At 58.7% G+C, this 15,613-nt stretch overlaps 1 protein-coding gene across 21 annotated transcripts in view; it reads right to left on the bottom strand.

The window, feature by feature from the left end:
- Positions 1-15,613, bottom strand: part of NCOR2 (nuclear receptor corepressor 2) — a 204,884-nt gene that overhangs the window by 126,959 nt on the left and 62,312 nt on the right. For 20 of the 21 annotated variants that reach the window (XM_032310356.1, XM_032310357.1, XM_032310355.1 and 17 more), the window contains 3 exons: positions 7,966-8,093; positions 6,272-6,449; positions 322-501 (listed from right to left, as the gene is read on the bottom strand). In XM_032310356.1, the coding sequence (XP_032166247.1) occupies positions 322-501; positions 6,272-6,449; positions 7,966-8,093 (486 nt within the window). Of the gene's footprint in view, positions 1-321; positions 502-4,293; positions 4,386-6,271; positions 6,450-7,965; positions 8,094-15,613 lie in introns of those variants that run through there. The other variant, XM_032310369.1, reaches the window with a different exon arrangement.

Raw genomic sequence — 15,613 nt, forward strand, 5'->3', positions numbered from 1 at the left:
ACCCCGGGGGCCGGCTGGTACCGCAGCCACCTGAGGCTCCTTCAAGGGCAGGTGTCGTTTAATTCAAGCCACACTAAGCTGGAAGTTGAGTTCCTCACCGCACATGCACATGGCACACGTGACTGGTGGCTACCCTGGTGGACCGCACAGACCCAGACCTTTCCAGTCCTGCAGAAAGATCTGCGGACAGCAGTGCACCGCACCGCACCGCACAGGACGCCGCTCTGACCCGGGGGACGTCACGGCAGGAAAGCAGCCGGCACACGGGCAGGCCCGGCGCGAGCTCCCTATCCCCGGCGCCCCGCCCCCGCCCGCCCGCACCTGCTTCTTCTTCAGCTTGGAGATCTGCTGCTCCACCATGGTGATCTCCCGGTCCACCCGGTCCATGTTCTGGATCAGCTCCTCCTTGGAGAGCCGCGGAGGCACCAGCTCTAGCTCAGGGTCGGCGTGCGGCGGGCTGGGAGGGGACACGGGCTCCAGCTTGCCCGCCAGGCTGCGGTCCTGCAGCGGACGGAAGAGGAGCAAGGCGTCAGCGCAGGGGGTTCCCCAGCCGGCAGGCCCGGCCACGCTCCCCAAGCCTCCAGCGACGGCAGCTTCAGGCCCCGGCACACAGGACGTCTACCTTGACAGACCCCACATCCCAGAAGTGGGACTGCCAACCAAGCCCACCCGCCCCCGCCTTTGCCCATCCTTGGCCTCCTGCCTGGGGGAACCCAGCCCAACCCGCTGCCCATTCCACAGAGGTCAGATCCCTTATGCCCTCCTATATGGGCGTTTTCACAAGCTCCCCTCAAGAGTCGCAAAGCCCTTCCCTTCCCACAGCAAGCCTCTCTCTTGCTCCACCAGCCTGGCCGCATCCTCCCACGGAACCAAACCCCCCAAGAGCAAGCATGGAGACCCCCATGTCCCAGCCCCCAAGGCCTGGCCCCGGCAGACCCTCCACGAACATCTGATCACAGCACTCTGTCCGAATCGGCAAGTTACAGACGTTCATAGAGACCAACGCGAGAATCACGGGAACAAGCCGCAGAGAGGCACAAAGAGCCATGGGTAGCAGGCGCGGGGCTTCCATGCCCTCCTTGCCAGGGACCGGTCTTTTTCTGCTTTTCCTTCTTGGAGGATTACTCTTTGTGTCATGAAGCCGTTTTCAAAATTGGGTTAAACAAACAAGGGAACCCTTCATTGGGCTGTGCGCCGACACTCGTGCCAGCGGAGGTTTAGGGAGCACCTGAGCCGTGCCGGGAGCACCCTGGGGAGGAGGAGATTAAAAACAAAACAAAACCCAGTCCCTGTCTCTGGAGCGCTCACGGGCGAGGGCCCAGGTTCAGATCCCAGCCCACTCAGCCACCTCCCAGGGCTGTGACCACAAGCACGTCAGGGACCTGCTCCTGCCTCAGCTTCCTCATCTGTACAATGGGACGATCCCGGCTTCTCTGGCTGCTGTAAGGCTGGAACTGTCCTGTCCTCAAACCCGCGCTCCAGGCCTGGTGGCCGGCACGGGCAGAACCCAGCCCATGCTCGAGCTGTCCTCAAGGCCACGCCGGCAGCTGCTGGCAGCAGAGGCCCCAGGAGGAGTTCCAGGCCGCCGCCTCCCTGCCCCCACGGCAGCTGCGCCCAGAGGACAGAGGACACATTATTTCCTGGGACAACTGCAACCCCAGGGGCTGCCCAGGGCTCCCCATCTCAGGACTGTCAGAGGCTGTGCCATCGTGCACCCACCCCTCCCCCCCACGCAGACCCTCACGAGGCCCGCGTGGCCCGATGGTCCTCAGGATGTCATTGGGTTTGCCTTCTGTCCTCGTTGCTTTACTCTAAGACGTAGAGAGAGCTGGCGTCGGGGCTCAAGACCTTCCACCCAGAACACTCAGGGGAGGGGCGCCTGGGGCGGCTCAGTCAGTAAAGCGACCCTGCCTTTGGCTCGGGTCATGGTCCTGGAGTCCCGGGATCAAGTCCCGCATCCGGCTCCCTGCTCAGCAGGGGGTCTGCTTCTCCCCCCACCTCTGCCTCTCCCCGCTCACGTGCACGCATATTCGCTCTACCTCTCTCTCGAATAAATAAATTAATTAATTAATTAGAAGAACACTCGAGAAATGCAGAAAAGCCCCAAGTCCTTCCACCACGTGGCCTCCACACGGCTCGGGCCGTGTCCACAGGGAGGCCGCAGAAATCAAACCTCCCTGCCCGTCCCCGTCCTCAGCACACCCTGCCGACCAGACTCCCACAGCAGACCTGCGGGGGCTGCCACTCTGTCCCACTACGCAGACGAGCGAACTAGGAATATGGAGGCGCAGGCCCACGAGGGCTCTAACCCAGTGGCCAGCCAGGTTGGCAAATCAGCTCAGGTTTGCATTTTGGACTCTGTCCAACTAGTCACCCACCACTGTATTGGGAAAGCAGTCACAGACTGCCTTCCAAACAAAACCAAACCAGCCCAGGACCCCCTGAAATTAGTGGCAAAACTGCGTAAAAGAAAAATTCCCTAAGAAAAACACTCAGTGGGCTTGGGACCCTAACTACACCCCAACAGGAGGACCTGACCTCACATACACCAAACCAGAATCAGCTCATGTGCTCTAGCACCTGAGGGCCTTTGCACAATCCATCCCCTCTGCCCACAACACATGACTCCACCTCTGGGTCAGCTGAAACCCGACTCCCCTTCCCATGCACGCCCCCCCCCCACTCCCCAGCCCCTAACTGAGATCTGCCCCCTCCTCCGTGCACCCAGGGCACGTGGCTGGTCTCTCCCCGCAGACTCGGTCATGGCTCAGGGTTCTGGAGACAGAAGGTGGTGGGTGACGTGGGTCCGGCAGCATTATCTGCTGTGAGAGACACCTCCCCTCCCCTCTCTGACCTTCCACCAGGACCAAGAAGGAAGATAAACAGAACCCCGACCAGGAACAGTCCTCACGAGCAACACCAGCAGAAAGAAATTCTATCCCAGAGCTGGCAGGGTCAGCGCAGGGCTTAGATGAAGCAATTGGCTACTGCTGGGAACCGCTGGAAAAGTTGCTGGAAGCTGCCTTAAATTCTTCATGGGTAAGGCCTGTCTTCTTCAATGTGTTCTTGTCACTTGCGGTTCAGGCATAGCTTTCATTCTCACCAAAAATGCACAAGTGGGTCCACCCATGGCTGAACAGACCAAAAAACGTGGATCATCACAGAATGGAACACGATCCGGCCACAAAAAGGAAGAGAAAGCCCTGATCGGTGGCACAACGTAGATGAACCTTGAGAGCGTGAAGCTGAACCAAAGAAGCCAGACCGAAAAGACCACGTATTATAGGATTCCATTCATAGGAAACATCCAGAACGGGCAAATCCAAAAAGACAGAAAGCAGACAGGTGGCTGCCAGGCACTGGGGAGGAAGCAGGAGCGACTGCTAATGGCTGTGGGGTCTCCTCTCCGGGTGTGAGAACATTCTGGAATTAGTAGAAGCAGAGGCTGGCCAGCATCGTGAAGGTACTAAATGCCACTGAACCACCTGCTTTCACACAGTTAATTTCAGGTTATGGGGATTTCACCTCGCTTAAGAAGACGATGCACACCCAGGGGCAAAGAGTGCTTTCTCCTTAACTGAGTTTTCCAGGAATGGGACCAAGGGAGCGTGGCTACTGGGCCTCCAGATGGTTCTCCCGATGGCTGTTGGCCTCTTCAGCCCAAAGCCACAAGAGCAAAATGACAAACCCATACCCAGTCGGTCGCCAGGTAGCAATTGGCACTATTTCCCCCATCAGATGCCCTTGGTGTAAAATTCAGGCCAACACAGAACAGAAAACTCATTACTCAAAATTAAAGGGCAGCAAAAGCCCTGTGGCCAGGGAGGTCCCCCTCGTCCCAGCTTCAGGCAGGGTCAGAGCTGGCCTCGGGCACTCAGAGTCCACTCTGGAGTCACAATGAGGGGTTCCAGGATGGACAAGGACCCCAAGCACAGGCAAGGAAAGAAAGACTATGGCTAGAAAAGTAGAGACGGAGGGAAAGCTCTCCCTTTATGCTGTCCTTGTACACGGGAAGAGGAAGGGCTGGAGTCGCAAACTGCCTTCTTGTTAACGCATCAAGACCACACAGAAGATGGCAGACCAAAGAGAGGGACAGAGATGGGGACCTGGTGACATCATGTCACCTGGATCAAGTTGTGCCTGAAGTCAACAAAGCCTGGATTCCAGTTACATGAGCCAGGACTCATTCTTAAGTTAGACTGACGTGGGTTCTCTGTCCCTTTCAGCCAACAGAGGCCCAACAGACAAAGAGACTTTCAGAAATGGTTCCACGTATGATGACTCTAAACTCACCTAAAACAAAGTCTGATGCATTCCAAAGGAAGCCTGATACCACAAAACTCCAGAGGCTCAAGGGCAGGGAAGCATTATGAAACAGAACGTTTTTATATGAAAAAGGAACACAGCTGGCGTTGGGGGGCAGGGCAGGGCTGTAAAAAAAAAAAAAATCCCACTGAATTCCTGTCTCATGCAGACAGCTGAATTCCACAAAGCAGACGCAAAAAAACATCTGAACACTTTCAGAGTTGTGTTCTCCTCTGGCTTCCTCCCTTGCCCAGAATCTGTTCAGACTTTCCAAATGTTCTTATTAGCAAGCAGCCTGAAGCAATTTGGTCTAGGCAGGCCCCAACGCTGGGCTCACTGCTCCCCCGACCCCCAGGGTCCAGGAAGAGAAGACAGAGACCCAGGGACAGAAACAGACACAAAGACTAAGACTCCCCAGGGAGCTGCATGAAGAGGGAGAAGCAGAGGATCACAGGGCTGCGGAGGGCACGGGGAGACCCCCAGAAGAACCAAAGGCCTGAAGGCTCTGAGCCACTATTCCAGGGCCCAGACTGGGTGAGCAGCTGAGGCCTGATGGGGGCTGGCCAGAGACAACTGCCTGTTCTCTGGGCAGAACTGGACAGAAGCAGGGGGCACGACCCATTGAGGGCTCCAGTCCCCAGGAAGGAAATCAAGGCTCCCTGAAATGGCCCTTGGCCTGGCCACTTGACATGGCCCTACGCCCCTTCACACATAACACCACTCGCCTATCGTCCAAGACCCACTTACGGAAACAGCTTTCTTAATGGCAAATCCCTCCCAGGAAACTGCGCAGTCAGGAAGCAGGGGGAGGGCACAGATTCAGTGCCAGGGTGGGGATGGCGGGCACTGGGAGGACGGAGGCAGACGGCCCGCTAGGGGCACCAGAGGGGAAGCCCTCGGCAGGACAGCCTGGTGGACCGGGGTGGGCTGTAGACCCAGGCTGTCTGGCCTTTAGGGCCCACTTCCCAGCAACCATACAGGAAGTGTCTTTCCCCCCAAAGCTGGGGCCCCTTTATAAGAAATACGGTCTGTGATCACACTTCACGGGGCTGGGAACGTGCCACGGAACCATGTTCACACTCCGCACGACCTGGCAAGCCCCCTTGATGCGAACTACCATCGCCACCGCAACCACGGGAACACCCCTTCTGGGCCAGCCCCCCCAGTAAAGGACCCGCCTCGGCGAGGATCCCACCATTCAATCCTAACCAGCATCAGGCAGAGAAGACGATCCGGAAGGCCCAAGTGGGCCACTTCCATCTCCTGGCCTGGCTCCCACTGCCACCCGTGCTGCAGGAAGAGGAGCGCGGGCCACACCCAGCAGCCGGGAGGCTGTTAACCAGCTAACGTGTGTCCCCACAGTCATGAAGAAGCCGAAAGGAAACACTCAGCCCGGGCAGAGGTGACATCCGTCACTCAGCTGGCCAACGATGAACATGTCACATGGCCCCAGTCCCTGTGCCATCCCGGGCAGTGGCAGTACAACAGCTTCCAGGGCGGCCAGGGGACTGGCTGGGATCCCTCCCTTGGCACCTCCGTTGGCTTCCTCTGTGTAAAATGGACACCAAAGAAGCTTCTGGCCTCAGTGGTCCTGAGAGTGACTGAAACAGCAGGACCTCCCACACCAGCATGCCGTAGGTGCTTAAGCGATGCACATGCTCCGGGTACCATCTCAGCTCGACTTTCCGTTCTAAAGAGGAGTCGAGCGAAGGAGCTCCTCAGGGCACAGGCGGCACGGTGGCCCTGTGGGCTGGACACGCCCGGGGAGGTGTGGTCCATCTCCAGCCAAGCAGCGACCCACAGAGCCAGCCTCTGCCCAGCCTCGGCGCACCCTGCCCTCAGTCCCACCTCCCAGCCTCTTGCCCCAGCTGTGCCCCAGCCCGCCACACCCAGCCCTCACCTGGCGCCCAGTTCAAAAGCAGAAGAAAACGCAGATCATCTGGCATCCCCGCCCGGGGCATCTTACCTTGGACAGGTCGTCAGAGCCGCCGGGCTGGCCCGCAGCCAGCAGGGGCGAGGGCCGCAGCAGGGGGTCGGGCAGCAGCTCCAGGCGAGGGCGCTTGCTCTCGATGAATTCCATCTCTGACTTGCCCAGCTCCGGCAGGTAGGAGTGGGACTCGGGCCGCAGGTGAAGCTCCTGGGACCTACGGGAGGCAGGGACATGGGGAATCACATCTACTAACCTCCCGCTGGGCGCCTGCTGGGCGCCACCCCCTCTAGGCCCCTGAGAGACAAGTGCCCTGGGGAAAGGCGCGCGGCGAGGCAGCACTCAGTCACAGACCTGCCTCCCTGCGCGCCACCGTTTCCTGACTGTTTACAGGAAGAGGACGAAGTGGCAGTTCCCTGCTCCCTCATCGCTGAGCGGGGCCCACGACCAGCGGCACCAGCCCTGCGCGGAGCTGCTGACAAATGCAGGGTCTGGAGTCCCTCCCCAGACCCAACAAGTAGGACTCTGCACTGAAACGAGAACCCCGGCTGATTCGTGGGCACAGCCAAATCCGAAAAGCCTTGGGGGTCCAGCACAGATGATATAACACACATGACGCTATCTATCTATGCGTCACCCACCCCAGGCAGCCGTCGCTAGCCAACCACGGCGCTCTGGGCTCCGGCTGCCTGGGGCAGAGATGGGAGCTGTCCAGCCTCATCCCTCCCGACCGGCTCTCCTTAACCTGCTCCCCAGTCTGCAGAAGACAAAACTGACCCAGAGAGGACACGCCTGGCCCGAGCGCACACAGCCGAGCCAGGATCCCAGACTCCACCTCCAGCTCCTGCTCCTCACTGGACAAGCCTCAACGCTGCCCCTGCTGAAAAGCTTTTCAAGTTCATGCCCTCCCCGAATGCTCCAAGCACATTCTCACCTCTGGACCTTTGCACATGCTGTTTCCTCTGCCTGGAGTGCCTTTACCCAGCTCTCTAGATGGCCAGCTACATAATGGACAAGTCCCCCCTCCGAGAGGCCTTTCCTGGCCACCCCGGCCAGAGAGGTACTACCTACCCCCACCCCGGAGGTCCTTCTGGAGTTATCCTGTGTGGTGTTTGTGTGCCTCTCCCCTGTGAGACTGCAGGCTCCCTGGATCCCCACTGTGTGTCCACAGCCAGCATGTGTCAGATGTCAGGATTCTTAGAATTAGTGCTGTTATGATCTAGCATCTCGGAGTCCTGCTCTGACCTTGGTCCTCCCCTCCCTGGGGTCCCCATCCCGCTGCACTGGCTCCTTCCCTCCTTCCCACCTGGGTTGAAGGAAAGGCAGGCCAGCCCAGCATTGGGCACATGCCTCACCCGGCAGCTGAGGGACAGAAAAGGCCTCAGAGAAGAGGGGAGGGCAAAGGGAGGGAAGAAAGGGGGCTCCCCAGGTGACCACTGGTGCCAGCATGTCCCTCACAACCAGGACCCCCAGCCCTGCCCCCCCACATCTTGGTGGCCAACCTCTCCTGCCTAGGCACGTAGCCAGAGACCACTGAAGGCCGTGGTGGCTCTTCCGTGCTCACCCCTATCTTTGCCCCAAGTCACGGCTACACCGGGACAAGGGCGAGCACACAGCCTGACCGCCCCCCATTTCACCCCCTGCCGGGCCCTGCTCCAGCCCAGACCTCCGTTCCCCGGCAAGAGAAACGAGGCTGCAGCTCCGAGCCAGGCAGTGGGCCAGCCTCTCCTCACCTTTCATTCCCAGGCTGGAACTCGGACAGCAGGGAGGGCCTCCGCCGCTGGGGCTGGATGATGGAGCCAGGAGACAGGTGGGAGGTGTAGTCACGGGGGTGCGGCTGGTACTCGAGCAGCCCGACGTCCTGCAGCGACAGGCCCAGGAAGAGCGTGAGCGAAGGCAGCTCAAGTCACAGTCACGGGCACAGGGGGCCAAGTCACACACTCCTTGCCCAGTGCTCGCTCCTGAGCAGGACCACGGGCCACGTCCACATGCGGCTCCAGAGGTCCAGGGTGACCAGAGGGCATGCCTGGGACCGATCACCAGCCGACCTGCACCACTTGGTGGGTGCGTGGCCTCAGTCCCTCACCCCTGCCACCCAGCTCTACGGTTACACCCTCTTTCTGGAGGAGATAGCCGAGCCCACAGGTCAGCAGAGAGCTGGAAAAGCCACAGCTCGCCTGTCCACCAACCGGGCACTAAGGGAGTGGGGTATGCACTAGACAGCACCAGCACCGACGGCCCAGGAGGCTCACCGGCCAGCTTGGAGGACAAGGTGCCGCCGTGGGATTCCCGGGTCTGCTCTGTGGCAGGAAAAGCCACACACGTGTGTCACATACAAAAACTCAGACCAAATTCAGAACAATAAACCGCAGGCAAACCGCCCCCCCCTTCTTCAGGAAAATGCCACCTAGCATCCGTGACCCTCTGGGGGAAAAAACCGAACGATAACAAATTAGACGTACCCGGACTGTCAACTACACTCTGGTCTGAAACCCATTAAAAGATTTTTTTTATAAAAAGCACAGAGGGGCGCCCGAGTGGCCCCATCGGCTAAGGGCTGAGCTCTTGATTTTTGACTCAGGTCATGATCTCAGGGTCCTGAAATCAAGCCCCGTGAGGGTCTGCACCCTCAGCAGGCGTCTATTTGAGATTCTCCCCTTCCCCCTCTTCCTCTGCCCCTCCTCCAACTCGTGCTCCCTTCCTCTCTCTCAACTAAGTAAATAAATCTTCCCTAAAAATGTAAAAAGGATAGAAACAAGTCTTTCAAAAAAGAGGAAACAGGACTGGCTTCACACTGTACCGACCCAAATCGATGAGCTCTGCCTACAACACCCAGTTCTGGGTGCGGCAATCGATTAGCGATGTCTGACACAGGCAAGGCCTGGGAAGAACGGCATCGTCAGTGACTTATTTTCTTCTTGGCACTTCTCTTGAGTCTCCCAATTTTCCGTAAAAACCTCCTCATTCTTCTGTTGTTTGTTTGGTTTTTTTTTTTTTTTTTTTTTGCTTTTTCTAAGCAGTTATTTCTGCAAACATCATCAGATGGTACCAGGCATCTGGTACTGGGAACGTATGTGTTTCAGGCCCTCCAGACCAAGCATCCAATGGAAGAGGGTGGGCGGCCGAAGGCTAAAGCAGGTGAGTAAGTAGAATGAACAGGGACCCCATCAACTTCAGAGGCTGGAAACGGTGAGCAAGAGAAACGTGGGATAAAGCTGCATGGCGCCTCGGGCTGGAGGGGGCTGTCCGACACTCAAACCTTCTGAGACTTGGTTTCTCATCCTTGAAGCAGGTGCCTGACTGGGAAGGAGGACTCTGTGCCTCCTACCACTCACCCCCACCCTTAACTCTCCAAAGAACTGCCCCCCAGACGAAGGGCAGCTTCCAGAAGGCAGACAAGGGCTCGGCCTCCCTGTACTCCGTGAGGGCGTCTAGCACCAGGCACCAGGTGCTTGGGCAGGGCGGCGGGCGGGAAGAAGGAGGGGAAAGAAAGGCCTCGAGCGAGGGAGTGCAGGCCTCTGGGATTACACTGGCAAGGCTGCCAGGCAAAGATCTCGCGCACACGTACAGAGGTGTGAGAAGGAATCAGCAGGCTTTGCAGTCTGCCAGGAGGAAAATTTTCTCCACCCGGCTCTTTCGCACAAAAGCAAAATGAGCAAAGCGGCAGGGAGACAGACAATCCAATCCCCCGGGAGAGGGCCGCAGCAAGACAGTGCCAACAACTGCCAACGGAGGCGGGAAGAGGCACACGGGGCCCTCAGTGGGGGTGGGGGGGCATGTAGAGAGGCCGCTTCACACACTTTCTGGCCTCAGTTTCCCAGTTTAGGAGATAAGCGTGACTGGCTTGTCTGCAAAGACCCTCCAAGGAGCATCCTGGGGCCACTTCTGAAGGGTCCTCACTAAACGCCACCCCAGGGCCTGAAGCTGGTCTCCAGGGCAGACTCCCAAGGGGGTCTGGAAGACCCACAGGAAGGCAAGAATTGAGGAGACCCCGAGAGAGAAACGGACCCCAGGCGGGGTTCACTGTGCTCACAGGAGACTGGACACATCAGGCACGTGGGCTACCAGCCCCCCGGACGCATCTCCAAGCTTGAGAACTCTGCGTGAGTTAACGAAGTAATAACAATACCCAACGTTCCTATGTTGCCTGTGTCCGCCTGTCCCTGAAAGCTTCTAACGTACCGAGTAACTTAATTCCCGCTGCAGTGCACGAGGTGCGTATCGTCCCACACCGACTTGAGAAATCAGGTGCAGAGAAGTTAGGTGACTTACGCAGGTCACACAGCAGGGAGGGGAGGTTCTGAGACACAAGACTGGATCAAGCTGGCTTCCTGCTGAGGGGCAAGGAGGCGCGGGGGCCGGTCCTGAGCCCACCCCACATGGTGAGAGCAGCAAACCAGACTTGGGGAGAAGAGGCCAGGCCTGCCCTCACCACGAGCTCCCAGAGCTGCTGCTCAGAAAATCAGGGGAGGAAAGTGTCTCCAGGTGAGGCCCCCCCCCACACACACACCTCTGCTGGCTTCTCCCCAGCCAGAGAGCCTCTGACACTGGGAATTGGGGCTCGCCAATAAAGGGTGCCCCTAAAACTCCCCGGGAAGGCGACATGAGGCTGGAAAAGCAATCTAGCCAGAAGAGAACCCCATCTGGCACGTCCCTGCCTGGGTCCTGGGGGGGCCACAAAGACAGAAGGGCTGGGGCATCCGAGCCTCGGGTTAAATCTAAACCGGGTCTGGATTCTGGGAGATGTTTGAAGGAGGGGTGAGGAGGAGGATGTTCTTTGTGGCTGTGCTAGGAGGAGGGGTGTTCCTCACTGGCCCCGGGATAGGGCTTCTCACCCCAGAAGGACTGAAGAAACATTTGGAGCTCTACGTGGCAGGGAAAGGACTCCTGGGTCCCTCCTGAGGAGTAGGGCTACGATCAAGACAGCTCCTACCTTAGGGCCTTTGCACGCGCTGTTCCCTCTGTCTAGAACATTCTTTAGCCACGTTTCCCTATGCCTGGCCCTCTAGTTCCCTCCAGGTTCTGACTCCAATGTCAGCTTCTCAATGAGGCCTCCCTCCCTAGACTAGACTTCCATTAGGACCCCCACAACCTCGGCCCTCTCTCCCTCCTCTTCCTCTGCTCATGGTTTCCCCACGAGTATACCAGCTGCCCGAGGCAGGGATGCTTCTGGTTTGCCCACAGCCCCGTGCCCAGGGCCTACACACGTACCAGCACATGGGGTGTCTAAGAAGTCCTAAATGAATGAATGAACTTTCCAGCACGGGGGCTCCCGAGAGTCCTCCTCAGGAGGCCGAACACCACCCCACCCCACTCCTCGAGCCATCCCCAAGCACCCAGAACCACAATGCCACACAGCTGAGGGACAGAAACTGCAGGCAGCCCTCGGGACACGGGGGGCAAAGCTCTGGTACGCCACCACCGGCTCCCAGCGGCCTATGGGTGTCCATATCCCCCCGTGGCCCTGGCAGATGCCTGGGTCCCCGACCCTCCAGCCAGGGCAGCGCTGCTCCAGGCTCAGCCACAACCAGTCCCCGCTCCCGAGAGCCAGGGCACAATGCCGTAAGCCCGCAGTCCGGCGTGGGGCAAACGGCATGTGAGACAGAGGTATCCTGCCCACGAAGGGACTGACAAGTGCCGATCCAGGGCAGGAGTCAGAAATGGGGCCCAAGGCCAAAGCCAGGCTCGGCGCTCAGCCATCCCTCTGCAGCTTGGCGGGCTGCTGCCGAGCCACGAGGGCAGCAGAGCTGAGCAGCTGTGACACAGACCGAATGGCTTGAAAAGCCTGCAATACTCACGGGGAAGGTCTGCTGACCCCTCCTCCGGAGGGAGAGTCCACAATGTGGGAAAGGACACTCACGCTATGTTGTCATAGTAACAGCACCAGCGTCGAAACCATCACCATCATTACTTGGCATCAACATGTGCTAATTCCATCCAGGCACGGGGTGAAGCCACTGCCCATGTCAGCTAATCTGAACCTCGGAATCCTACAGTTACCTTGCTCAAATAGGGGGGAAACTGAGGCACGAGGCGGTAAAGCCACGTGTCTGAAAGCCCATGGCTAGAATATCATTAAGGCAGGACACAAATGCAAGTAGTCTGGCTCCAGAGCCTGTGCTCTTAACTGCCCTCCTACACTGAGGCACAGAGGGGTTAAGTAGCTTGCCCAAGGCCACACAGCAGAAAGCGTAGCGCTGGATGTCAGACCCTGCACCTTCTGACTTTAAACAGTCCTGCAGCACAAGGACTACTCAAGTCCATCTGGACTTAGAGGAGAAATCCTTAGGGAGCCCGATAAGAGGCGAGGCAGGGAAGCCAAGACCAGAGCTGGAGGGAGCAGGGCACAGAGAGATCCCGAGTGAACAAGCAGCTGGTCTTCAACAAGCAATGGGCGCTGTGCCGAAGTCAGTGTCTGACTCAGGGGGCTGAGTGTGTGGTTGAAGTGTCAGGGGAACGGTGGGCTTCCCGCAGCCTTGGGGTCCAGGCCTCCGCCTGCAATCACGCCTGGAATTATGCCTCCCACTGGCGCCGTGCATACCACGGCAGGCAGCCTGGAGGGGGTGGGCCAGGGGACGGGACAATTCCCACTGCCCTCAGAGTCCAGGGTCCTGCAGCCCCAAAGACAGGCCTTCCTTGGGGCTCCTGTCACCCTGCCAGGAAGAAAGAGAGGACTGCCGAGTGCTTACTGCGCACCGACACCGCCCGGACCACCTTGCGAACATCCTCGCCAAGGCCCGGACCCGCAACTCCGCAGCTCCACACTGCGGATCGGAAAACTGAGCTTGCCCCACGGGGCTAAGGAAGCAGCCGGCGTCATCCAGCGAGCTGAGAGGAACATCTGGAGGTTCTAGACTCCAGGGGGGACCGGCCATCCAAGCAGCCCGGGGCCCAGGGCATACTGAAAGAGGCCTCTGGAGCCAGGAGGCACTGCCCTGAAGGTAACCTTCCAGAAGTGTGTGTGGGAAAGGACTGAGCCCCAGGAAGGTCACAGGTCACCAGACTCAGGCCCCTCCCCTTCCTCCCAACTTCCTGCCTTAGCTACTCCGCTAGGAGCCAGGACACGGGGCTCCTGCCTGGCTCTTAGGGGCATTTACCTTCCTGTGCCTTGACTTCTCCTCTTTCACACTCTGTCTTCTAGACTCAAAAAAAAGGGGGGCATCTCATAAACCCCGCCTACAAAATGGGCTGCTGGAAAGAGTTAGAAGGCATGGGGCTGTAATGGGGGGAGGGGGAGAGTCTCCGGATTACAGACCCAGTGCTCACCTCCTCCCAGCTAAGGGCAAGTGGCCCCAGCCGGGAAACATGCCCAGGACGGCAAGAACCCCCCACACCCCCAACCCCCAGGGTGCCCAGAAATCTTCTTCCTCCCTTTCAGGTGATAAGCAGGGCTAGGCCACCCCAGCACAAAGCAGGGTGGCCAGGGACTGTGGGGACCCCACAGCCTCCACAACACTCAGGACAGACACGCCCCACCCCACAGCTGCCCCAGGGCCCCGCTCACCCCTGGCCTCAGCCTCCTGCCCGGAGTGGGTGGTGACCACTGGGTCCCGTCCAGCCACATCCTGCGTCACTGACAGCCCAGCGGGGGAAGAACAGGCGGTGTTATGGGTCAGCCAGTGACCCCAAACAACTGGGAGAGGGCCCAGCTGAGCCAAAGGGCAGGAGGGACGGCAGGAGAGCAGGGGCTGCAGGGACCGCAGGGAAGGGGGCGGGAGTGCGGTGGGAACCCAGCAGGAGGCGACAAGACAGGAGAGAAGCCAGAGGCCTCTGCCAGGGGTCCTCGGGCAGCTGCAGGATCAGTGACAATAACGAGGAATAAATATGCGGACGCACCAGGAAGAGCGTGCGCCGGGCCCCGCCATGAACACTTACCATCGTTGCATTTAATGCCCATGAAAATATAGGAGACGGGTGCTCTCATTAACCCAATTTACGAATTAAAAACTGAGGCTCAGGGGCGCCTGGGTGGCTCAGTGGCTTAAAGCCTCTGCCTTTGTTTCCGGTCACGATCTCAGGGTCCTGGGATGGAGCCCCGCATCGGGCTCTCTGCTCAGCGGACAGCCTGCTTCCCCCTCTGTCTCTATCTGCCTCTCTGCCTAACTGTGATCTCTCTCTCTATCAAATAAAATAAACAAGTAAATAAAAACTGAGACTCAGAAGGGGTGACCACTGGGCCTGGTTCCTCCCCTATAGGTTGGGAGCATACAAGGCCCACCCCAGGGTGACCGGAGCAGCCAGGGCAGGCTCTGCACAGAACGTCTGTCCTGCCCTATGTGCCCAGTGAGTGAGAGGCCACGGTTTTGTTGTTGCTTCTGGTGATCACAATTAAGGTCACGGCACTACATGACAATAACTCGCTCCCAGGAGCATGCTCCTGGGCCCTGGGCACACAGTAGGTGCTCAATAATAGAGGCATCCGTGACGGGGGTGCAGAAGCCTGAAGCTGAAGCCGACCATCTCCCAGCCGTGTCTCGCCTGAGGCTTACGGTTTAATCTTCTGGCCTCAGTCCCCTCATCTGCAAAATGGGATAATAACGCAAGATGCTCTTTCCCTGGGCTGTTTGGGAGACTCTGAAGACTCCCCCGGGGTCAAGTTCTTGACCATAATGTGCCCAGCTGGCTCTGAAAAGCATCCATGGGGCCCAAACCCTCAAGAGGCCACTGTGTCAGGGCCACTGGGTTCACATGCTGCTGGAAAGGCCCTCCCACGCCACTTCCTCTCTTCTGATGAGGAGGAACCACGCCAAGCTGTACACGCGCATGCGCACACACACACACACACACACACACACACACACACACGCCAGCAGAGACAACCTCTCCCCAACTGCAACTGCAAGGCCTCACACCTCCTCCTAGCTAAGGTGCCAGTTGCTTGTACGGGGAGGCCCAAGACCCTGAGAGCCCTCTGGCAAGCACCAAAGACGTAGTACCCAGTAGGTGCCCAATAAATGCCAACAGACCAGAAGCAAAGGCCCATCCTTACAGCCACACACAGCTAAAGAAACAGGCAGGGGACAGTTTAGCAGAGCTGACCGAGGGCGCACATGCGTGCAGGCCAGCAAATGAGACCACTTCTGCCTCCCCACGGGGAGGTCAGCCCCAAGAGAAGGGGCGGCTCCTCGGTGAGCAGAACCAACACCCCGGGTCTCCAAGGGGGGTGTCCTCCGACGGGACGTGTTCTGAGGTTCATCCTCGCAGGGCCCCAAGCATCACCACAGTGAATGAGCTCCAGAGCCAAGGATCAGGGAGCAGAGGGTCTCCCAGCAATGCCCACCCACCCCCCAAAAAAGCAAGAAGGGGCCCAGGGGAGGCTGGGCTGCCAGGAAACTGTATTCAGCAGGTGCCCCATGTTTGTATGCAAATTCCCCTACTGGC

The sequence above is a fragment of the Mustela erminea genome, chromosome 13 (genome assembly GCF_009829155.1).
Source record: "Mustela erminea isolate mMusErm1 chromosome 13, mMusErm1.Pri, whole genome shotgun sequence".
NCBI classification, from domain to species: Eukaryota; Metazoa; Chordata; class Mammalia; order Carnivora; family Mustelidae; genus Mustela; species Mustela erminea.